The sequence below is a fragment of the Gymnodraco acuticeps genome, unplaced genomic scaffold, assembly GCF_902827175.1.
Source record: "Gymnodraco acuticeps unplaced genomic scaffold, fGymAcu1.1, whole genome shotgun sequence".
Lineage (NCBI taxonomy): Eukaryota > Metazoa > Chordata > Actinopteri > Perciformes > Bathydraconidae > Gymnodraco > Gymnodraco acuticeps.
The window spans coordinates 309,614-332,910 of NW_022992021.1; the positions used below are offsets into that span (position 1 = coordinate 309,614).

The following is a 23,297-nucleotide window of genomic DNA, read 5'->3' on the forward strand; positions in this document are numbered from 1 at the left end:
GTGAGGTGGGGGCTGAAATAGGGAGAGCGAGACGGAGAGCGAGGGAGAGAGAGATGGAGAGGGAGACGGAGAGGGAGGGAGGGACGGAGAGAAGGAGGGACCGAGCAGAGAGGTGGGTATCCACTCGCATCGCTCCACAAAGCTTCAATAAGCCCGGAGGTTGGGAGCCTTGAGGAAAAATTACCTTGCGACCAAGAGGGGAGGTCAGCACTCACAGACGCTCCTGAAAAGCAGCAGCCGCCGCAGCAGCAGCCGCAGCATCAGGATCAGCATCACAGTAGCGGAGGGAGGAGGATGGCCTGCGCGTTCGGCTGATCGGACGGCACCAGAGCTGGGTCATGGAGAAAGTAAAAGGTCCCATGGCGAGATGCACCACCGCCACCTGTGGGTGGAGAGCCCTGCTCCTGCCGCAGCTGAACCGGCAGTCGCTGTACGTGTACGGCAGCGAGATGGCCGTGGAGAAGGAGTGCATGCGCCAGCTGCAGAGCGGAGTCTTTGTGATCCATCCGTTCAGCCTCATGAGGTATTTCATATTCCTGATAGATCCAGGTCAGTCCGGGGCTAAAACTCCACCTCCGCTCTGTAGCCCCATAATTTCTCCATCAGTTGTCCTGCAGGTGATTCATTGCTTGATTCTGCATCAGAGATTTGAGAAGTCTACTCTTGGTTTTTTCTGAAAGGGTTCGCTGATTAATGAATAGAGTGGAAGACACATAATCTGCAATCATTTTAATATCTTTAATAACATTATTGGTCCCACTGCAGTTTTTTGAGTGTTATATAGCAAAAAACAAGCAATTTGATGACATCACCTTGAGAGTTTTTCTATTTTCCTGCTCTTTTTGTAGAATAAAATGAAGCGTCAAGAAAATAATCAGAGCAGTGTGTGAATGTTGACAAAGATAAAACAATGTAAAGGTTATTCCTCAAGGTTAAATGAACAGCGCGATGCTATTTAGTCTTCTAATTAATGACCACCTTGCCCAGAGGCCGGCCGCGAGCTCTATGCAGATGATTCAGTCATGTATTCACCAGTTAGGACATGTAGCAAATCACCGGAGAATTACATTTTTAATCTAAAAAAAAAAAGATTTCTTTGAGTGTTTTCCATTAGAACGCAGCGCTTACTGGAATATTTGAAAATCAAGATATGGAATAAGTGGAGGTCAATTATTTCAGTTGTTAGGAACAGTATAATATGGAAAAGCTCAAATATATAAAGTATAAAATAATAATAATGAATAAATAATCATTTTTAGAACAATTCAAAACCGTAACGACTTATTGTTTGAAACCAATCAGGCACTTTGTTGCACTAAGCAGCCCATTCATTTTGCACTCAATGATTTCTCCATCGTTTTCATATTTGATCACAGCATGAGCTCACTGTTACCATCAAACGTCTCACATCTTTATTCAATCAGGCACTAAAAAAAGACTGCTTAGCTTTCAGAGCTTCACTCATTTTCTCAAATGAGTGTGTACGAATGTTCTAGCCCTCGATCTAAATATATCCCCAAACAAATGAGTAACAGCGTCAGTGATAGGAATATGATTAATGGTTAGTGGCAACTGTAATGCATCACATTTGAACTTTTCTCCATGGAGAGCTGTCAACTGTGAAACACATTACCAACTGAAATCAAATGACTTTCAGATAAACAATCCTTCTCACCAAAGGTCAGTCGTGGCTCAAAGCAAATCAGCACTGTTCCCATTTTTAACAGTTCGTGTAAATTACTAAGTATGTGTATTTCATTGTGTTTCTATAATCGTAGTGTATTGGGGTTTTATGATAAATAAGCCATAGCTATAAACTCTCTGACACATCAGGTTCAGGCTCTTTGTTGGATTGCATTGCATTTGTATTCAATATTAAAATGTTACCAGCCACTAAATATATTACCATTGTGTATTTCTTTCATTTGAGAGTGAGGCTAATCTACAAGCCACTTATTTTGGTTCCCTGCTTGCATGTGGGATTACTAAGAAGCATAAATCATTAAATAAACACATCATTGATAATGATTTTTGCAACAGAAAAATACAATTAGTTAAAAATGCAGAGAGAAAGACAGAACAAGTAACCGATAGGAAAAATGAATAATTGATAAATGGTCGATTGTAGTTCTTTAAGTGTTTTTTAGGAAGAATCCAGGCGTCATAATAAAAAGGAAAAACCTTTTTATGGATCTGGTTTTGAATTATTGTTATTGGTTTGTAAGGTGATCAATTGGACTGAAAACAGAGGGAAACGTTTGGGATCAGAGAGCAGAGTCATTTGAGCCTGGCCATCGAACCCTGGCTGAGACGCAGTTACAGTATCAGTACTTAGTGTGCATAAATCAGCTTGCATTACCCAGCATGCTCTCTAATGAGTTCTCCTGGCAAATGAACTGAGACTTTCCACTACGAGATCTGAGGCTCACACACATATGTTTCTGTGTGTGATCTTTTCCTGCAGGAGTTACTACATCATGGGCATGATGGCCATCACGTTCCTCAACCTGATTGGCATTCCCATGGAGATAGCCTTCGTGGATGGAACCAGCGGCTTGGCATGGGAAGGATTTAACGTGTTTTCAGACACACTCTTCCTGATCGACGTGGCTCTGAATTTCCGAATGGGCATCATAGCAGAGGACGGCGAGGTGAGAGTGGCTGTACTCTGTATTCAGACACAATCTGGAAGAGTGTAATCTCCGTGCAGACGAGCACATACAATCCATCTCTGCCCCATCTGTAATCCACTCAATACACGAAGGGCTAGATTAACCAACATCCCCCCGCCCCCCCTATGCGCCTGGACATGGGCGAAATTGGCACCTGCTGTTTGATTTTATAACAGGGATTATGATGTTCTGGATAAATGAGAAGTATAACATTTCAAATTAAGTATTATGCAGACTATATCCTGTTTGTGTTCATCTCCTCATACTTTTTGACCTCTATCTCGCCAATCACAAATGGCACATCTGTGTTGTTTTTGGAGCGAGGTCTTTACTCTGCACAAGCATCTGCTTTTGCCAGATTTATTCTCAAGCCGCTCTGCCTGAAATATTCATGTGTGAGCATCAGTGACAGTCCAACTACCCTCTGAAGTGAGTTGTCTTTGAGCTCACTGATTATCTCACCACTGTCTGCTCTAATTTGTAGACAAACTCCCATCATGTTGGTTCAGTTGAAGTGTTCAATTATACATCTGACCGTGTCACGAGCCTCGCAGCATCTTCATCCATCTGCTGAACCTGCTGCTCTGTTCTCTTCACAGGAAGCTATTCTGGACATCAAGCGGATCCGACTCAGCTACCTGAGGACATGGTTCATACCGGACGTGATCGCCGCTTTCCCGATCGGCTACATCCTGCTGTTTGCGGTAATAATGAAACAGATTATGGGAGCAGAAAACAGCCAGCAGTGTTTGTCAAAACCATGAAGCACTTAGTTTGACATGAGTTGTACACGGTTGGACTTCCATTACTCCTTTTTATACGATACTTACAACTGCGTTACTGAACTTCACATATCTTCCTCAATGTGCAGCTCTATTAAATACCTTCTTAATCATGTTATTTGTATAATATATTCAGTTTTCTTTAGTGTTTACTGTGTGTTCAAACAATGTATTGCGGCGTTACATAACTTTCTAATTATAAGCCATGAACACACAAACTAAAACTATGTGCGTAATTGTTTTGTGAACTGACAAATAATGCAACACACGCTATTTTCTGCTTCAACTGACATTGTGAAAAGTGTGAATGTCAGATTACTTTGTGTAATTATTAGTTGTTTTACATTTGAAATGATTAAAATGACTTAAATCTGTTTCCATGATGGAATAATCAGAATGAATGCTTTAAGGGAACGTTTATCTAACGCTCTCAGCAAGGGGTGTGTTTGTGTTATTTTCCTCAATGTATGTATCTCATGCACTTGGGATATGTATTTGCCTTTCTGGTGCTTTCAGTAAATACAACAAATAGCATGTTGTATAAGAACATTTCTTCTTTCTTGTTTTGAACATTGAAGTAAACACAAAAGGCACCAAAATGAAGATTGATAGTTACATTTAAATGTGCCGTATTCAACTCATACTCTTCTTTAACTAACTCAAAAAATCCATACGTGCAGTATTTCGTCATGTGTTTATCGTGCTTTTTGACATTTTGATGTTAAGAAAATATATATTGTGAAGCCCTTAGTAGTAAGTCAATGGTAATTAGATTGCCATTGCCGTACATACACTGAGGCAACAAAAGGCATCTAACCAGAAGTGCAAAAGACATACATATAAATATATATACATTTCATAGATAGAATAAACGGTAAGGATTTTTAACGATATGAACGATAGAAAAAGTATACAATGTTTTATTTATATATTTATTTGTAACGATATTTAAAGTGATAACAGAAATACAATTAAGTAAACAACAAAAACACCACTCTTCATTTACTGTCTGTATTTCTTTGATCCCAGGACTTACAGTACTACAACGAAGACAACCCTTCGAAGACGAACAAAATGATGCGGATCCTGATGTTCGTGCGGATCCTCAGTCTGATCCGCCTGGCTCGGGTGTCCCGTCTGGTCCGGTTCTTCAACGAGGTGGAGAAAGTAAGTTCAAACGCCGGACAAAGTCTTCAAAGCTCCCCCTTAGAAATTCAATCGACCTTTCTCCGACCTGCAGATGCCTTCCCAGACGCGGCGTCCGGTAACAAATCTGACTTTGAACGCTTACTTACAATGTCATTTGTAAAACAGCAGCTGACAAGATCGGTTTTTAACAATGCATAATCAATGAACAGAGCTGCAAACACGTAATTGCAGTCCCACTGGACTCAAAATGAAAGGGGTAGGAAACCTTAAACTAAATTGAATCATGTCTGTGGTAATCTTATGATGAAACTCGATATATCTTGGAACAAATCCTGGTGTTGCATAATGTATGTAATTTGTGAGGAACCCCACGCCACTGTGTACCTTTATTTTATTTCATTGTATCCTATATAACCTTGGAAACCTTGGAAACCACACTCCTTTTGAAGATGCAGATGTACAGACAATAAATGCAGATACAATCAAACAGCAATACAAAAGAATACATGACCATATCAATTAAAAGCAATGAATACAAAAAAGCATCGGCAGTTTATAAGATACAAATTAAACCATGAATTTGTCTCATTATGCTTTTTAGCGTTTTGTTTTCCCTTTCGTGCAGTGTGTTATTTAGGTCTCCCCCCTTGCCCTTTAACCCTCCATTGGACTTCTTTGTTTACATCACTATGTCACACTCGCGCTTCTATTGGCTAGCGCTCCAACACATTGTACATGATAGGCTAAGTGGCGGGACATCTCTTAGCGGTTGACCAATCACAACAGAGCCGGCCAGCTAACCAATCAGAGCAGACTGGGCTCTGGTTTCAGACAGAGGGTGAAAAGAGGTGCTGCAGCTCAGGCAGTATGAGAACAATAAAGAGCTTTTTGAACATTAAAGCATGGAGGCATGTCACAGGGGAGACACTAAATACAAAAATCCACACTTGAACATAATGGTGCCTCTTAAATAAGGTACATCTAAATGTTGTTGAACCATATTACAAGAATGTGCGGCAACGCATAGCAAATGTTTCTAACTCTGTGAGAACGTTTGGCCCCTGCAGGGTGAGCCATGTCTGTGAGAATAGCTACAACATTTTAAGAGCGAAACTGAGAGTTGGAGGGGGAGCTTTTGTAAAAAAGGCTTTAGAAATGAAGGAAAACAAATCCTGATCCCTCCTCACTGAAAAAGCAAAAAGCCCGGTGTGTCCCACATCTATCTCCACTGCTAAATATACAGGCGGTGTCATATCCTGCATCTAAAGGTTTGAGAGAAAGACCCCCCTGCCCATAAATACCCCCCTGTAGTCCAATACAAAGAGGAATTCTGCTTCAATCATTTTTCTTGCAAATAATGGAACGGTACGGTAGATCTATTTAAAAAAAAAAAGGAAAAGCCCAATTTTATACTGAATTTTGATAACAATGTCATAATGGACTTTAGAGTATGTTTTTGAAATATTTAGTTAGTTGAAAAAAGGAATGTTAAAACTACCATAGTGGGTATTTATATTATATATATTTCTTAAAATTAGGAGGTGTGTGGCGCAGTGGGTTGTGCGTATGTTTTGGGATCAGGGGAGCACAGGTTCAAACCCCACTGCAGTCAGCATGTCGTTGTGTCCCTGAGACACTTCACCCCACATTGCTCCTGTGGGGATTGTCCACAGTATTGAGTATGTAAGTCGCTTTGGATAAAAGCGTCTAACATGTAATAATAATGTAATAATATTTCTTGACTTAGAAACCCATTTCTTTGCCGAGTTTAGACCCCGTTGGAATGAATGATGGAGCTGTTTCTGAGGGATGTTAAATGACAGCTGTAGGTTTACAGTGGCTATAATCTGCACAGGAATAGGTTTCTGGTGTATGTTTCCTGTGTTATTAAATTCACATGGATACATCTGTTTACTCACCTAATCCTCTTTTCCCCTATAGGCCATAAGGCCGCAGTGAACTCGCTGCTTGTTGACCCAAGTTAAGTTAATCTCGCTCTCGCTCGTTCATCACACTTTGTGCCAGCTCATTTTTGGTCTCCAGGTATTCTTTGGCCTTGAGCAGTCTGTCATTTCATTTATCATTTCAAATAACATGGTCCAGCCATCACAGTCCGCGTCCTTGTTTCTGTATTGATGTTCTACTTCATTTTTTCTGTTCAATTTCAAGGTTGTGATGTTGTTAGGGGTAAAGATGCAGCACAAACCTTTCACAGGCGTTCATGCAGTTTATTACAACCTCAAACTGGCACATTTGAATTTCCTGGATAAAGATGTCCCGTTGTTTTTAAGATTTATTCCTTCAACTTCCAGATGTTGGGCTTTTCTCAACCTTGCATAAAGCCTTGATTGTGCGCCTGCAGCCTTGTTGATAAGGCTGCTGGAACATGTACAAATCTCAACAAATTCGAAAGGTTCACGCCATTAAAGATGTTACATTGGAGGGGTTAATGCAGAGCTTTGTTTGCATGTAGAATAGAATCGTTTAATGTCATTATACATGTACAATGAGAGAAATAAATGCTTCTCCCTTTCAAAAGGTGCCATCAAAACAAAAAACATCACAACATAAGACAAGGAATAAGGAATAAGGAATAAAGCAGTAATTATTTCCAGGGGTATAAAAATAAAATCTATAATGTAATAAATAATAATGGAAGGTATGTATTTATAATAATAATGATATATATGTACAGGGTCACATTTATTTCACATGCAGGATAATTAAGAGGTATGACTTTAATCATCCTGCATGTGAAATGTTGTTGTTGATGTTGTTGGATGCAATAGATCTGTTTGGTTGTTAGGATTAAACACAAACGTTCCCTTTGACCAAAGTACGGCTGGCGTGGCTTTGGTTCAGGGAGAAATGTTCTGATCCACCAAACAGAGGGTCAGTGGTTCAATCCTGCAGTCAACATGTCCAGATGTCCTTGAGCAAGACACTTAACCCCAGACTGCTCTTGATGGCATGTCTACAGCATTGAAGTGTTTGTAAGCTGCTTGGTGTTAAAGGGTCAGATATACAGTTATGTGATGTAATGGATGACCTTGGTAAAGGTCCATTTATCTGTCAAAGATTGACATGTTTATTGAAGGATAATAATAATAATAATCCTTATATTTATTATAGCGCTTTATCAAAGACTCTCAAAGCGCTTTACAAATACACATTACACATACAGATCATACATGTAATGGTCATCTACTGTGGACAATACCCACAGGAGCAAATTCAGGTGAAGTGTCTTGCCCAAGGACACAACGGCCTGACGCAGTGGCGCGGGTTTCGAACTGGAGTTCCCCAACGCCCCCTTGATCTGATGATCAAACGCACAGACCACTGCGCCACCCGTCCCGAGGATAACGCTCAAGGTCATCTTGTGATGGGATCACGCAAGCCGCAAGCACAAATTGAGCCACTGGCGTTCAGAAGGGGGGGGGGGGTTTCTGCAGTTTTTAACCCTTTAATTCTAGCACTCTTGCTGGAGCCAAAACCATCTTCGATCTCAACCTTCATTTAGCTCTCAACTACATGCCTGCAGGTTTTGCAGCATTCTTTCTGTTATTGTGTCAAAATGTGTCCACAGACACACAGATAGAAATATCAACACCTGGCAAAGTAGTTCCTGCTACAGAAGGTGTATCAAGGGGCGCATTCTGCCTTGAACTCACAAGCAGAAATCAATACTAAACCCAGCATGCTGTGAACGAAATTCCTTAAAGCCTCTTGTTTCCTGTCGTCTCTTTCTGAAAGGTGTCTAATGCAAACCTGGAGGTGGTCCGCCTCTTCTTCCGCGTCTTGTCTCTGTTCATGATGATTTTCCTGCTGTGTCACTGGAACGGCTGCATCCAGTACTTTGTCCCCATGCTGGAGGAGTTTCCCACCGACTGCTGGGTCCGCAAAGAAAACCTGATGGTAAAACTACATTCACAAAAATCTTCCATAAATAGATTATTTGAGTTGCCTGTGATGGAATGTAACTACATCGTTTTTACTCCACTGCGTTTATCAAACAGCTTAAGTTACTTTTCAGATTACAACTTTGTTATGCTCTTCCTGTTCACTGAAAACCACCCATCCCTCTAGATGTGTTCATTTTGAATGTTTCTTTATGTATTGAGAACATTCTCCCACGTCTCATGCTAAACTAATGATTTTAAAACAGCTGGAAAGTGCATGCTTGCCCATCTGAAAACATACACATAATCTTATAGACTATGATGCATTGCTGTAGGTTACACTACCCAACAGTATTTAAAGGAGTTCAAATGAGCACAATACACATTATTTCAGCACTTATATTCATGCGAAACATTATATTTTATATTTAAAAACTGACTAAGAAAGTGTTTTACGAGAACATTTCATCTTTGACTTTTGATACTATCATAATACGCACTTTCACACTGTGATATTAGTACTTGTATTTAAGTAATTTATCTAAAAAAGTGTCTTGAATTGTTGGAAATGAGTCATCAACTATTTTAGCGATCAAACTAATTATAAAAGTATTGTAGGGCATTTAAGCCATGCTGTGTTTTACATTCCTGTGAAGATGTTCTTGATTAGCTCTACAGCTACAAAAGGCCTCATTAATTATGAACATTTTATTCCCAGAATGCCTCAGTGAGTGTGAAATACTCCTGGGGAGTTTTCCGGGCTCTCTCGCAGATGATCGCCCTCTCTTATGGCTCCATGGATGCTCCAACAAGTGAGACTCATTGATTTTTTCTTTAACCACTGCTAAAAAAAGCGCAGGTATCACATCGTCCCTCAGATATAAATACCCACGGTTTCAGAGTAAAAGCGGGGCGGCGGTGTCTTGTTCTCCAGATTACGTGGAGATGTGGATCGTGATGGTCAGCATGGTGTCCGGGTGTCTGATGTACACCGTCCTCGTGGCCAACGCTACGACCATGATCGCAAACACCGACCCGGCGGCCAAAGAGTACAAGAACAAGGTGAGGAGATACGTCTAGACTCTAGGAGGTAGTATTCAAGGTACTCAAGTGAAACAGAAATAAGTCATGCAAAGTTTTGTTTTAGCATATTCTTTAAAACCATTTAAGAACAGACATTTATTTTTCTTGTTGAATGTTTTTGTTTCATTTTAAAATGATATCTATATTTTATCACTTATTTCACAGCATAAGATAAGAGAGATAAGATAAGACTTTATTTATCCCGAAGGAAATTGTTGTGCCAGAGTTACAAGAATACAATAAACACAGCAGCACAATAATAACACTGAACACTAACAGTGAGTAATGAAATATCTACAGGAAACATAGGCGGTCGCATCATTCATGTAAATATTAACAGTATTTTGTAGTGCAAAAAAAAAGCGTAGTGGCAGATACGTAATTGCACGTTATTATAGAACATTATTAATCATTAATAATAATGATATTGCACATGTATACATACATATTTATCAAAACAAAAAACGTTGGTACAGCAACTAAGTGAATGTACTCGATTACATAATACCACTTCTGTATAGCTTATGTCTTCATTTGCACTGTGTTTTCTCATGAATATAGTAGCAGCTTTTGCTACCGTCTGTAACACCATTTCATGCAGGATTAAATCTGCAGCTTGTCTTATCTTAGCTCTTTAAAGCTGTGTGTATCATGTGATGGAGATGTAGATCATAACACTGTCTCCCCGCAGATGAGCCGCTTGGAGCACTACATGTCCTTCATGAAGCTTCCTCCAGAGCTGCAGCTGCGCATCAACAACTATTACCAGGCGCGCTACGGAGGGAAGTGGTTCCAGGAGAAGGACGTCATGCACACCGTGTCCTCGGCACTCAAAGAGGTACGGCTGCTCGGGACCTAAAGCTGTTCATTTGGGTGTTTTTATCTAGACTTTTCAAAATCATCCTATATTTCTAACAATGTAGCAGCACCATTGATGTATACCATTATATGTATGCACATAAACACAGTGCAGCATTGCACAAAAAACAGTTTGTGATTATTTTGATTGCAATTGCGATATGACAAGATATTAGAGGGAATGCTCATTTTTGCATATTCAAATATTTTCATATATATTTCGCTTACTGCGATTTGAATATTGCATCAGTCAATATAGCGATTTGGATTACATATAGATTACTTGTGCAGCCCTAGTATGCAACCATGTACACCAAAGCCCATTTCTTGTTGGTTAAAACCTTCTTTGCAATTTGTGGGGGAAACTTCTGAAGCAATGGAGAGTCAGGACTCAGAGAGACACGAGGAGAGCTGGAGCTTTGGTGGCTAACACTGACGGTTTATTTGGAGTTACGGCCGGAGAATTGACAAGACAGGTGGTGTGTCACGAGTTGACACAGCGGTTGCCAAACCAATTCTGAAGAACTCTTTCTGCAGCTCGAGGTTTTAACTAGTTCGGAGTGTAATAATCAACGTTCTTCATCAGTGAGACTAAACAATTATGGACCCTGAATCTAACTAGAGCTCTCGTCCATAGAAAAGAACGTGTGCCAGGGAACCTTCGTCCCTGAACAGTAAACTACCTCATGGCGGCTTGTGCTCTGTCACAGACTGGCAACAACAATGCGCCCAAGCTGCTCCTCCTTAAGAGAGATGGCAGCAATACCCAAGGCCGTAACTATGCCACGGGAAAAGAGACAGTAAAGAGAGAAAACGATGAACTGGGTCGAAGGTTGAATACCTAAGGAGATTATTCCCTAACACAATTAACTCAATTCTGATTGTGATTTATTTCAGCAAATCATGATGGTGATGTGCAGCCGGCTGCTAAGAAAGGTGCCGATGTTTCAGAACAGAGAAGAGAACTTCATCAACTCGGTGCTGCTGAAACTGGAGTACGAGGTTTTCCTGGAGGGAGACTCCATCGTCCGAGAGGACGTCCCCGGGGATCGCATGTTCTTCATCGACCACGGACAAGTCCTCATGGAGACCGACTCCTACGACCGGGAGCTGTGTGACGGAGACTTCTTTGGAGGTGAGTTGCATTCACTCTGATTTAAATATCTGGAATATCATCAGGCATTTCAGAAGTGATTTTACCCAGACAGCAATAGTGAAGGTATTTGAAGTAGGACAGGAAATAACATAAGGGAGTTTTGCAAATGGTTAATTTTAGAGAACATTTTATTCCAGATCGTGTTGAAAAACTGTAACCAATACTATTTAGAAATATTTGTGGCTATCTTACTTGCATCCTTTGGTTACTATAACCCTTTATGAACACTCAGTTAGAAATACACTACATTTATACAGTGTTGTACATTTAACGTTTGTAGACTGTAAGTGTAAATATGCACATTCACATCTAATTGTATCTGGTTGCACTGTCATCGCTACTACCTCACTTTTACCACTCTTATTTATTTGTGTCTATTTTTGACTGCCGTGAGAGTTGCCAAAGAAATGTCGTTGTACTTTGTATGATGACAATAAAGATATATATTCTATTCTATTCTGAAAACCCTTTCTCGAACGTTTTAAACCCAAAAAGGCTGGATAGATGTTTATTGCTCTAGAAAATACCAACAACCCAAATGCACCCAGAATCTGGTTCATCTGTACCACCTCAAGCCAAAGTACAATTAGTACACAACAAAGATGTTACATATTACATAATGAATACATGGAAATTATAAAAAGTGCTACACGCCAGTTTGTTTTCATCTTAGATTGTGTCATTTCAAACGGTTTTGTTAAGCAGCAATACTGTCCTCATATACTGGAGGTTAAAGTATGAATTTGAGGAAACATGAAAATGTTGACTCATTGACGCTTTCAATACTATCTCAGCTCTATTTATAGTCTCTTTTTACCATTATGTGTTTAGAGATCAGTAAAGTATTGAGCTGTGGCAATTTACATTGAAAGGACCAATCCTCAGAAATTCATAAGCATTTAGAAGCAGTTTTTTGTCTCGTCTCCAGATATCTCTCTTTTTCTGCCTTCCCCAAATACCCTGGAGGTGAATGTAATGTCATGTGTGATCCTTAAAGGTCCCATGTCATGCTTTTCTGGTTATTACCCGTCCCCTTGTGTGTTATGTAGCTTTATATGCATGTAAACGGTCTGCAGAGTCACAAACCCTCAAAGTACACCCTGCTGCCCCAGAACGCCTCGTTGGAGATTTCTCTTTTTCTTCCTGGGTACAGCGACGTATTTGGGTATAGTTACGTTTGGACCAATCTGCGGACTTCCTCACACTCACACACTCGGCGGGACGTTGCGAGGCTCGCTGCTGCGAGGAGCGGGACACTGTGAGCTGGCTCACTGGTGTGGGGTCGGCGAGACACCGCGGAACTCAGCCTGGGCACACACACAAACTCCCAGCCAGGCTGCGGGTGTGTGTGTGTTTCGGGCTGGGTTTCGCTGTGTCTCGCTGTCTCGCCGACGGCCACTGTAGAAATGGTGAAGACATGGGACCTTTAAAGCATTTTGTATTCAAAAGTAATATTCAGCAACCTCTCTTTCCAGAAATAGCGTCTTTACAGTCTACAAAACTTGCTGTCAGATTTCTGTTAGGAATATTTTTGCCTCCATTCAAAGCTCAAATATTATCAGTAATGCCTGATCTAAATCCTTTTTGTCGAATCTTGTCAAAGAGTTGTCGACAAAGGTTTTATATTGCAGTGGTAATGGATTGGAGAGCATTGTGTGCGGCGCTCTTAAGGAAATTATGCCAAACTCCATTTAAAAATATGTCACTCTTATTCTAGATAATCCTCAGAGCTGAGCAGTTTCCACTGGAAATGCTTTCGCCTTCAGAAAGAGTTTGTGTGAAAACAGCTGACAGCTTGTTCTGTGGATTATCTACAGTAACATGCATGATGTTTCCAGGAAAGATGACGCTGCTGTCACTTTTCTTACGTGCTGAGGCTGATCATTCAAAACCTGGATGAACAAAACCAGAACTATCTGCATGTGTAGATAACAGAGGTAGTGTGTGTGTGTGTGTGTGTGTGTGTGTGTGTGTGTGTGTGTGTGTGTGTGGTGTGTGTGTGTGTGTGTGTTGTGTGTGTGTGTGTGTGTGTGTGGTGTGTGTGTGTGTGTGTGTGTGGTGTGTGTGTGTGTTGTGTGTGTGTGTGTGTGTGTGTGTGTGTGTGGTGTGTGTGTGTGTGTGTGTGTGTGTGTGTGTGTGTGTGTGTGGTGTGTGTGTGTGTGTGTGTGTGTTGTGTGTGTGTGTGTGTGTGTGTGTGTGTGTGTGTGTGTGTGTGTGTGTGTGTGTGTGTGGTGTGTGTGTGTGGTGTGTGTGTGTGTGTGTGTGTGTGTGTGTATCGGGAAGAAATAAAGCTTACGCCACGGCCATATGGAAATGTAATATGTTAATTAGTTCACATGACATTTATTTTCTGATTTTTTTTCTACGGCCAAATAAGGGTCATTTTTCAATCCATTTTCATCGGTTACCTTTTTTTACACAAAAAATAATGAACACATTTGCAAGTTTATTTGCCCAGGTGAGCAAGGAGTATTTTCAAACCAAAATGGTTAAATCCATCCCTTTCAATTTGGGGGATTTACTTAATTCTCCAGCTTTAAGTGGGAGCAGGTCCTAATCTGATTTTGGCAGAAACCCTCTGCAGCGGTTAAAGCTAAGCAGGCTTCCCAAAACAACTCGGCTAAGTCCGGTTATTTAATTTAGGATTAATTGTCAGACCTCATCCCGTCATTAGTGTTTACTCGCTCATTAACCAAGCGTTCGTGTTTCCAACAGAGACGTGCGTGCTGACTAAAGGAAAGCATCGGGCCACGGTGAAGGCTCTGACCGACTGCCAGTGCTTCTCTCTGTCCTGTGACGACTTCAAGGAGGTGCTGCTGTGCTTCCCGGACATCAGCAAGGATATAGAGCAACTGGTTCAGCTCAACTCAGAGGGTGAGCCTGTGTGAGAGCAAGAAGCTGTACTCAGGCATCTTTCTCTTACTGAAAATGAGAGGAGATGCAGACATTTCCGGGACATTTTGTGCGATTGTAAATGGACGATATGACTGAGGCTGATTCCTCGTGTGGACATGAGTTGGACATTTATTTGCTGATGAGATGGATAGTTTTAGAGCATTTTATTCTAACTGGTAACTCTTCCGATCTATCAGTTATAAGCAATAAACTAAAGACCTCAACCGTAAAAACGGGTCAAAATATTTATTTTTGCTTCCTTGTTGCATTTTAGCGTTGATGTTTGGGAAGTCAATGCATACCTTAGTGACTTAACCAGAAAGATTTGGTAAACCTTAAAGAGAAATTGTGTTTTTTTACAACCTGGGCTTTATTTATGACGTTCGGGCCATCATTTCCATCAAAACAAACGAAAGATTGGGCAAGAAACACACGAGCAGTCAAACGACGAATCCTTGATGTAAGCTAAACTTATTTAACCAAAGGAAAACTGTAAAAGTATTAACCAACTGTTCAAACATTAGTCGCAGTGTATAGCATAGTTTCCTCCATATCACCAGCATTTAGGTGCACTCACCTTTAGTTGTATCTTCAAATAGCCATAAAATCTATCAAAACGTGCGGTCATCACTTCTAGGGATGTATATGATGGGGCGAGACAGGATGTTATTCCAGATTTCAATAAAAAACACTGCAAGTAGATTGTGATGAATTTCTGGTATTGATCATGGTAGAAAAGTGTCCTATCAGTGACCCAGTAAGAACATGATTCCAGGATGTTAGAGTTCTAAGCATAAATGTATCATTTTTGGGATAAGATTTTGTATTGAAAGTGCTGACATGAAACATTCCCACCTGTCTGATTGTTGGACTTCTTGTGTTTCTACCCTGTTTGGAGAAGTTTCCATATTTCAGCAATAACTTTGAATGCTAGCTGTTCTCTGAGGATGTGCTCACTGAAATCGATAGGGAATTATTGTCTGGACCATAAATGTTTGTACAAATCTTAATGCAATCCATCCAATATGTGTTATTCCATTCTGAAACAAAGTGCTTAAGGAGGCCTTCGATTGGACCCAAGTTGTAGCAAACTAGAATTTTGCTTTAACGAAATATAAAAAGAAACCTCTTATATCTCATGTGTGTGTGTCTCTTACTGTAAATGACATTTATTTGGAAGTAACATTACACAAGACATGTTAATGCCACTGTGAGAGCAACACAAATAAAGCCGATTCTGTAATATGATTATGAAACATCTGTGAGAGAACAGCAGGTCGTTTCCCCTTCCCTTTGTTTCTCGTACTCTTTCATCCAAACACGCACACGGTGCCCGAGGCCAGCCGGTGGTTGTACTCGTAGAGGTAGTAGGAGGCGGGGGGGAAGTTGCACTTCATCTCCATCCTGCCGGGCACCACGTGAACGGACACGCCCTCCCCCAGCCCGTCCTGCAGCTTCTTCAGCATGCGGGCGGCCAGGTAGCACCGCGCCCTGCCCGGGTCCTCCTCGATGGCGGCGTACACCTCGGGCGGCGGGTTGGGGATCTTCCACTCCAGATCCACGATGAGCTGGTGGATCCTGCTCTTATCCAGCGAAGTGGGCGTGTCCCGGAAGCACACCACCACATGGGGAACGGGAGGGTCAGACGCCACGGAAATGAAGTTGTTTGACTGCTGCACAACTTCCTCCTTTTCTTCCTTCTCTTCCTTCTCTTCTTGCTGAGTTACCTCCTCTTCCCCCTCCTCCTTCTCCTCCTCCATGGGTCCCACTGCAGGGTGCAGCATCACCGCCCAGCGCAGCCATTCGTAGTTCTTCTCCAGGGTCTTCAGGATGCTCCCCGCCGCCTCCTCGGGGGGGGCTCGGCTCTGCACGGCCTCCTGGAGCTGGTGCCGGATGTCCACCTCCGCCTGCTCCAGGAAGTAGCCTAAGCAGCGGCTTCCTGAGTTCTTCATCTTCCTGTAGAGCGCCCCCATGCGGTCGGACCAGGTCTTCATCAGCAGAGCCTGGTCCCGGCCTGTCAGAGACGCCTGGGTGAAGAGGCACAGCAGCCCGGTGCCCAGCACAAAGTTTATCTGTTCAGAGGAAAGGGAGGGAAAGTATGAGCTTTCCAATAGTGGGCAAAACTAGCTAAGAGTGTGTTCAACCCTGCAGGGAGCACCAGATGGGTTGTTTTGTGACATGGATGCTGTTCAATGTTGAGTCAATTAAAGATGGAGCTTCTTCTGTTTGACCACAGAAGTGATTTTAAACAAATGCTCTAAATACTCAGTAATACATTAATCCTATAACTAAGGATTGCCAGGAACTATAAGTCTTGTTTGCTCATTTCAAATGCCTGAAAAAACATTATTTCTGTTTATTTTAACTGACCCAGCTTGTTTGAGTTTTTCCAGGGTTGTTTTTCTGACAGCGGAGAAATGACTCGGCTCAACACCAGCACATCATTTTGACTAATTAATCATTTGCATCATATAGTTAGTCTTAATGGGGTTGGTTATGATCAAATTCACGCCTGGCACAGCTTTAATGTTGTTGTTGTTTATTGCAGCGTTTTGTCTTCAGCAGCACACCAAGCCACATGGGATTTCTGTCGACTTCACTGAACTTAAAAGTGTTTCCAGATCATTAGCCTTACTACAGAAGAGGCTGGTTGCGGCTCTTCTGGCTCATTATCTTAAACTGATGTGAACACCTGGCCCTGTGAGACCACCCCAACCCCAAAAATAGCCCATGCAGATGTCACTAACTCTTTGTAGAAAGAGCCATGCCAGGTTATCCAGGGCCTGTCACTGCAGATAACTTAGTATTTTGGATCATAAAGTAAGCAGATTTTGTGAGGTCTACAAAGATAAGACATTGCCTGTGTTCTTGTCCCTGCATGACACCGAAGCTTATCACCAGCAAAGTGTTTATACATGATACATTCTACCAAGGTTAGAGAAACATGGCTGCCGTTTCTTTGCTTAACAAAGTCATCTACTCCAGTGTGGACTCAAGAGCTACAGGGTGACTTTGATTAGAATTTATTTTAGCAAAGCATAGGGGTCATTTATACTGCCTATGAAGGGGAAATGCCCACCTTTTTGGTTAGCCAGCCAGCTCTGTTGTGATTGGTCAACGGCTTAGAAATGTCCCGCCCCTTTCCCCTTATCACGTACAATGAGTTGGAGCCCGAGCCTAGCGGTTCCCAACCTCAGGGCCCGTTTAAGAATCAAAAAAATGTTCGCGGCCCACATTTAACCATAAACATTACGGAGGCTAAATCAAGTTCTGATTGGTCGATTCAGAACACGTGACACGTTTTTAATCCAGTAGAACAGACCGCTGTCAAGGACTGTAATGACCGTTGCTAAGGAGGAGAAAGGAAAATAAAAATCTTAATGTTTCCACACAAATCATAAGGTTTTGCAAATGGTTTGGCAGCCCACTTGCAATGCGTTCGGGTCGCGGCCCACAGGTTGGGAACCGCTGCCCAGGCCAATAGGAATGCGAGTGTTACACATGTTACATAATGTAACCATGTTTCAGAAGTAAACAAAGGAGTCCAATGGAGGTGTTTCAGCAGGGGGGGGGAGTGTGTGGGAGAGAAACTCCCTCTGGAGAGAACTTTGGGATTAAAGCCTTTGCAGACCATTAACATGCACTAAACCTATAACCAGTGTTGTGCTAGTTACTGAAAACCAGTAACTAGTTACCATTAATAGTTACTTCATTTCAAAAGTAACTTAGTTACTTTACTGACTACCTACACAAAAAAGTAATGCGTTACTGTGAAAAGTAACGTTTTAGTTACTTAGAAAAAGGGCTCCCATTAATGCCCTTATAGCCTTCATTTCAGTACTGTTATTGCATTGGAGAATAATACAATCTGTTGATCAACTTGACATGCATTATATGCAATCTGGATTGCATCGATATTAGCTGGCTTTCCATTTTTGTATATTCTTTCTCCAGGTAGTTGGAAAAAGCTTTCCGTCCCATATGCCGTGTGCCGCCCGGACATGCTATCATGCTAACTAGCTCCCTGAAAGCGGGTGACTCCACTGTAGCAATAGCCTGCATGTGTTCTACAACATACCGTGCAATGGCTTTATCGACTTTTCCCTGGCTAGCAGTCCCTTGGTTAAAATCCAGCCGCTGTTGCTTAGGTGGAGGTGGAGTGGCGTCGGCTGAGTCTCTGTGGTCTTAGCTACTAGCTTCGTCCCAGCATGTTGTTTTTGCAGATGTTTTAAGAGATTTGAATGACTGGTTTGGGCAGTAGATAGGATATTTGACCCGCCAAGACACAACTTACATTTAACTAAAACGTTCTTTTCTTTGTGCTCGACAAAAGTGAAATAGTGAGAATATCTCCAGGTGGAGAAACTAGACTTGAGCTCCGCCACCGCCATGATAGTCTTGTTAGTAAACAACACAAACACGCCCACAGCGCGTCTCCGCATGTGACACAGGAAGTATCTAAGTACATTTACTCAAGTACAGTTCTCATCTCTGTTCGCCTGGCTGTTGACTATATAAAAAAACTGACGGAGTAACGCACCATGTAGTAACGGTAACTGAGTTACTGAATTTAAAAAGTAAAGCGTTAGAGTACCAGTTACTAAAAAAAATAACGTCGTTGCAGTAACGCGTTACTTTGTAGCGCGTTTGTCCCAACACTGCCTATAACACACTACAGGAAAGGCAAAACCCCAAAGAGCATAACAGGGCCTCTTTAATAAAGTTAGAGTGCTTGTATCTTATTGTTTTATTTGTTTGACTATGAGCACAGTAAATGACAAACTGTGAAATGATTTCCCCTTCATGAAAGCACTGAGCTTTTCTCGTACTCACTCAGTGCATTTATGGAAACAAATCCCTGCAAGGAGCACTACACAAATCACTCGTTCAGCACTCATTTAAGACGGAATTGCTTCAGCATTAAAGCTAATCCACTGAGGCTGGCAGCCTAAACACACTAAAGCCCCTGAAGAAGTGGACTTGAGTTTCTAGGATACAAACTGTCTGTCTCTCCAGCTGTGACAGCAGCATCTGTGTTGAACGACTTTGCAGATACTTAACACTTCACTTTGTTTAATAAATGCCGGTCAAACATAGGTCAAAGGTTTTTACATAACGAGTGAGCCTGTGACTGCTGCAGTGTTTATTAAGGTTCATTTATTTGCATGTTGGATGATCATTATGTGAGTCCTGCCCAAGGGCGATTGGACAGATGGACACCACGGCATTTGGTCTGGTTTAGGGGGGGTCATAAGAAATAAAGTAGAACATAAAGCTCTATTTGATCCCATGCAAAAAGGGATATGTGTGCACTTAAAGGAGTGGAATTATACTAATGTTGCTTCAACCAGAATACAATTGTCAGGCTTTAAGATTCCTGCTTTTAAATGGTTTAAAGCCCGAGCAGCTGAACAAATCCATCTCCTTTCGGTACCAGCAGTGAAGGCAAAAGGGAATTTGCCAACTCAGCTGGGGTGAAAGACAACAGAAGGTCACTGCTCTGCTGAATTAAATATGTATTTTCATACCAAGAAGATAGATGCAGCATGCTTGGAGGTCCCACAGGACCTCCATGTTTTTTTTGGTCAAATTCATTGTATTCGGTCAGGAAATTGAATATGTAATCCTGCACAGCTGTGTTTCTCCATGCTTTTTATTTTCCTTTTGAAACCTGTCCTCTGTGATTATGTTTTACAACATGTGGTTGGAAATGGCTTGATTCTTGGATTGCATGTAATTAAGAATGTATTGATGACAGGTGAGCTTATGCTTCAAAAGCTGTGTGTGTGTACGTGTGTGTACGTGTGTGTGTGTGTGTGTGTGTGTGTGTGTGTGTGTGTGTGTGTGTGTGTGTGTGTGTGTGTGTGTGTGTGTGTGTGTGTGTGTGTGTGTGTGTGTGTGTGTGTGTGTGTGTGTGTGTGTGTGTGTGTGTGTGTGTGTGTGTGTGTGTGTGTGTGACCTCAGGCTTCTTGCGGCTTTAGTTAAGCAGGAGTACGTGCCCTTGTGCAATGACTTGTATAATGGGAGGGAATGAACATTTAATGACCCCCTGCAGGGAAATGAGGTGAACAACACACACACCCACACACACACACTGTGTGCACCTCCACCGACCTTCACGCAGAACTCCCTGAGCTCCCAGCGTTTGGGCTTGCGGTTCAGGATGAGCTCCTCCAGCAGGGTGGGCTGGTCGGTCAGCGCTGAGACCCCCATCAGACGGTTGTAGAGCGCCATCAGCTGCCTCTCCAGCCGGTAGTCCTGCACGTACTGCAGGAAAACCTCCGTCTCCTTCTTAGTGAACTGTGCCTGGGCCCTCACCTGAAACAAGAGGCGGGGGGGACAGATTCAAAGGAGAGTGTGAGCCCTCTTTAGTCCTGGTTAGCAAAAATAACATAAAAATGAAATGCCTGCAATTTGCAAACAGCCTTCAAGGATGGACATAATATTAGAAGTCTTTTAGTTGTGTGTTTCTTTGTAGTCAACTTGAGGACCCTTGTGTCTCTAAGCAGTTGTTTTGTGATGTGTTGTCACTTTTAGACATAGTTTTGTGTAACTTTGTGGTGTTTTTGTATCTCTTTTAGTGGCATCTATTTTACGTTTTGTTTCTTTATGGTCGTTTTGTACAGTATCTCTTGAATAGTCATTTTTGGACTCTTTGCAGTAATTGTGTGTCTCTTATAGATTGCTTTATGCCTTTTTGCTCCCCTGTTCAGACATACATTTCACATGTTAGGCTTACCCGTCACCATAAATGCACGGCTCAAATATAATTTTTCTCTTGTCGCTAATAGGTTTGACTTACCGTTGTAATTATTTTCCTTTTCCTAGTCTGAGTTATGTCATTTCACCCTAAATCTAATCTTGTGTCCTGTAACTGAAAAATGAGGCTTTACACAAATACATTACCACTAAACACTGACTGATCCAGAAAGGTGTTTTATTTTTCTAAGCAAAATGCATTCAAGAGATTTGTATCATTTGTTACATTTTAAAATAATTAAACAGTATATTAAAATCATAAGCGCATTAATACTGTCTAGTGGAAGTTAACAGATGCTTCAATCATACATCTGGTGACAGACATCTGCATACATAATACGCTTAGCATCATGAGTTCAGTCACAGTCACATCAGTTCAGTTAAACGGGCATTACTGTTCAAGGTCAGCATGCCCTTCGGTGTGTTTGCAGCATAACCAGTTAGAGTAAATTCTCTTTCAGATACGAAACAGGGAGTCAGACATACCAACCGCCCCCACAGCTTTATAAGACATACCCTAAAAAAGTTTCTTTCACAATAAACACTATTTTCCCAACATCAACAAAACGCAGACACACTGTTTTTCTTGCTGTGACAATATTAAATTACCCAAGTAAAAAAAGATCCCTTCACATTAAAACACTGTGAGACACTCCTTTATTGGCTTACTACAATTATATAAAAGTACCCTTTCAAAATAAAAGTTCCCCTAACAATACAACTCTTTCAACATTTCAAACTTCCCTAACTCACCTAACTAATATTAGTTTACCTTTCACAAGTTCCCATCACAATAGAACATTGCAAGGCAGACACTCTCCAATCTTCCATAGCAACGACTATATTACACCACCTGTATCAATGTACCCATCAAAATAAAAGTTAAAACAACTTTCCTTCACAATAAAACACTGAGAAACATACACTCCCTTATTGACTTACTACAATCATATAAGACTACCCTTTCAAAAATAAAAGTTGCCCTGACAATAAAACACTTGTACATTTCAAACTTCCCTAACTCACCAAACTAATATTAGTTTACCCTTCACAATAAAACACTGAGAGGCAGACACTCCAATCTTCTACCATTCAAAATAAAAGTTGAAAAGGTTCCTCACAGTAAAACAATAAGAAGCCCACATGCTAATCTTCCCTTATTAGACTATACTATTCAAAATAAGAGTATACTAAAAATGCCTGTACTAAGTGAACCTTCATGTTTGAGACCCAGGCAGTGTTTCCTCACCGCGATGCCCAGCTGGTAGTACACCACGGCCAGGTCGTCCTCCAGCCGGTGCACCTCCTGGTCGTCCAGCAGGCCGGCTCCTCCTGCTCCCAGCTCCTGGTCCATGGAGTCCAGGTTCTTCTTGGCCGCCTCGCTCTCCTCTGCTGAGCCGCTGCCGCCCAGGTAGGAGCAGATACCTTGCACCAGCACCCTGGACATTTTTTTATAAAGCATTGAATGTTTTAGGCCCAACATACATTTCTGATCTACTGCTAAATTATGAACCATCCAGATCTCTCAGGTCTTCTGGGACTGGTCTGCTTTCTGTCCCCAGAGTCAGAACTAAACATGGAGAAGCAGCGTTCAGTTATTATGCTCCAAATATCTGGAACAAACTCTCACAAACCTGCAGGTCCGCTGCAACTCTGACTACTTTTAAATCCAGGCTGAAGACCTCTTTGCCGCTGTTTTTAATTGAACTATTCATATCTTAAACTGCACTGTAACTTTTATTCATGTTTTTTTTTTTTAATGTTTATTTTATTATCTTTGCTTTTTAATGACTGTTTTTAAATGCCATTTTGTAAAGCACTGTGTTGAAAGGGGCTATATAAATAAATGTGCCTTGCCTTGACAACATCAGGAACATATCATATCATATATATCAATATTCCAATTACTGTATATAGACTTTTCTGCACTGTTTCTATTATATTTTTATTTTATTTAACTGTACTATTTTATCTGTTTAATTGTGTTGCACTGTTGGAGGAGCCTGTGACCTAAGATTGTCATAACTACACTGTAGCTATG

General features: G+C 41.4%; 2 protein-coding genes across 4 annotated transcripts in view; one reads left to right on the forward strand and one right to left on the reverse strand.

Moving 5' to 3' along the window:
- Window positions 1-15,631, forward strand: part of hcn5 (hyperpolarization activated cyclic nucleotide-gated potassium channel 5) — a 20,702-nt gene extending 5,071 nt beyond the window's left edge. The window contains exons 1-10 of one of the 3 annotated variants that reach the window (XM_034201480.1): window positions 103-523; window positions 2,465-2,651; window positions 3,272-3,376; window positions 4,484-4,621; window positions 8,360-8,521; window positions 9,224-9,317; window positions 9,440-9,567; window positions 10,280-10,426; window positions 11,344-11,581; window positions 14,318-15,631. In XM_034201480.1, the coding sequence (XP_034057371.1) occupies window positions 339-523; window positions 2,465-2,651; window positions 3,272-3,376; window positions 4,484-4,621; window positions 8,360-8,521; window positions 9,224-9,317; window positions 9,440-9,567; window positions 10,280-10,426; window positions 11,344-11,581; window positions 14,318-14,490 (1,557 nt within the window). In that variant the 5' untranslated portion in view covers window positions 103-338 and the 3' untranslated portion in view covers window positions 14,491-15,631. Of the gene's footprint in view, window positions 1-102; window positions 550-2,464; window positions 2,652-3,271; window positions 3,377-4,483; window positions 4,622-8,359; window positions 8,522-9,223; window positions 9,318-9,439; window positions 9,568-10,279; window positions 10,427-11,343; window positions 11,582-14,317 lie in introns of those variants that run through there. The other 2 variants (XM_034201482.1, XM_034201483.1) reach the window with 2 other exon arrangements.
- Window positions 15,632-15,725: 94 nt separating this feature from the next.
- LOC117536559 lies at window positions 15,726-22,623 on the reverse strand. The gene is made up of 3 exons (XM_034201484.1): window positions 22,506-22,623; window positions 20,612-20,815; window positions 15,726-16,569 (listed from the first exon to the last, which is right to left on the reverse strand). Exons 1-3 carry the CDS (start codon window positions 22,608-22,610, stop codon window positions 15,808-15,810), a joined length of 1,071 nt encoding a protein of 356 aa, XP_034057375.1. The 5' UTR covers window positions 22,611-22,623; the 3' UTR covers window positions 15,726-15,807.
- Window positions 22,624-23,297: the final 674 nt, after the last annotated feature.

What these genes read in the sequence shown, in the direction of transcription:
- LOC117536559 (XM_034201484.1), bottom strand. Translation starts at nt 22,610, where the DNA reads ATGGACCAGGAGCTGGGAGCAGGAGGAGCCGGCCTGCTGGACGACCAG. An exon ending in ACTACCAGCTGGGCATCGCG is followed by an intron (nt 20,816 to 22,505) that starts GTGAGGAAACAC and finishes CTCTTGTTTCAG; the next exon opens with GTGAGGGCCCAGGCACAGTT. An exon ending in TCAGGGAGTTCTGCGTGAAG is followed by an intron (nt 16,570 to 20,611) that starts GTCGGTGGAGGT and finishes TCCTCTGAACAG; the next exon opens with ATAAACTTTGTGCTGGGCAC.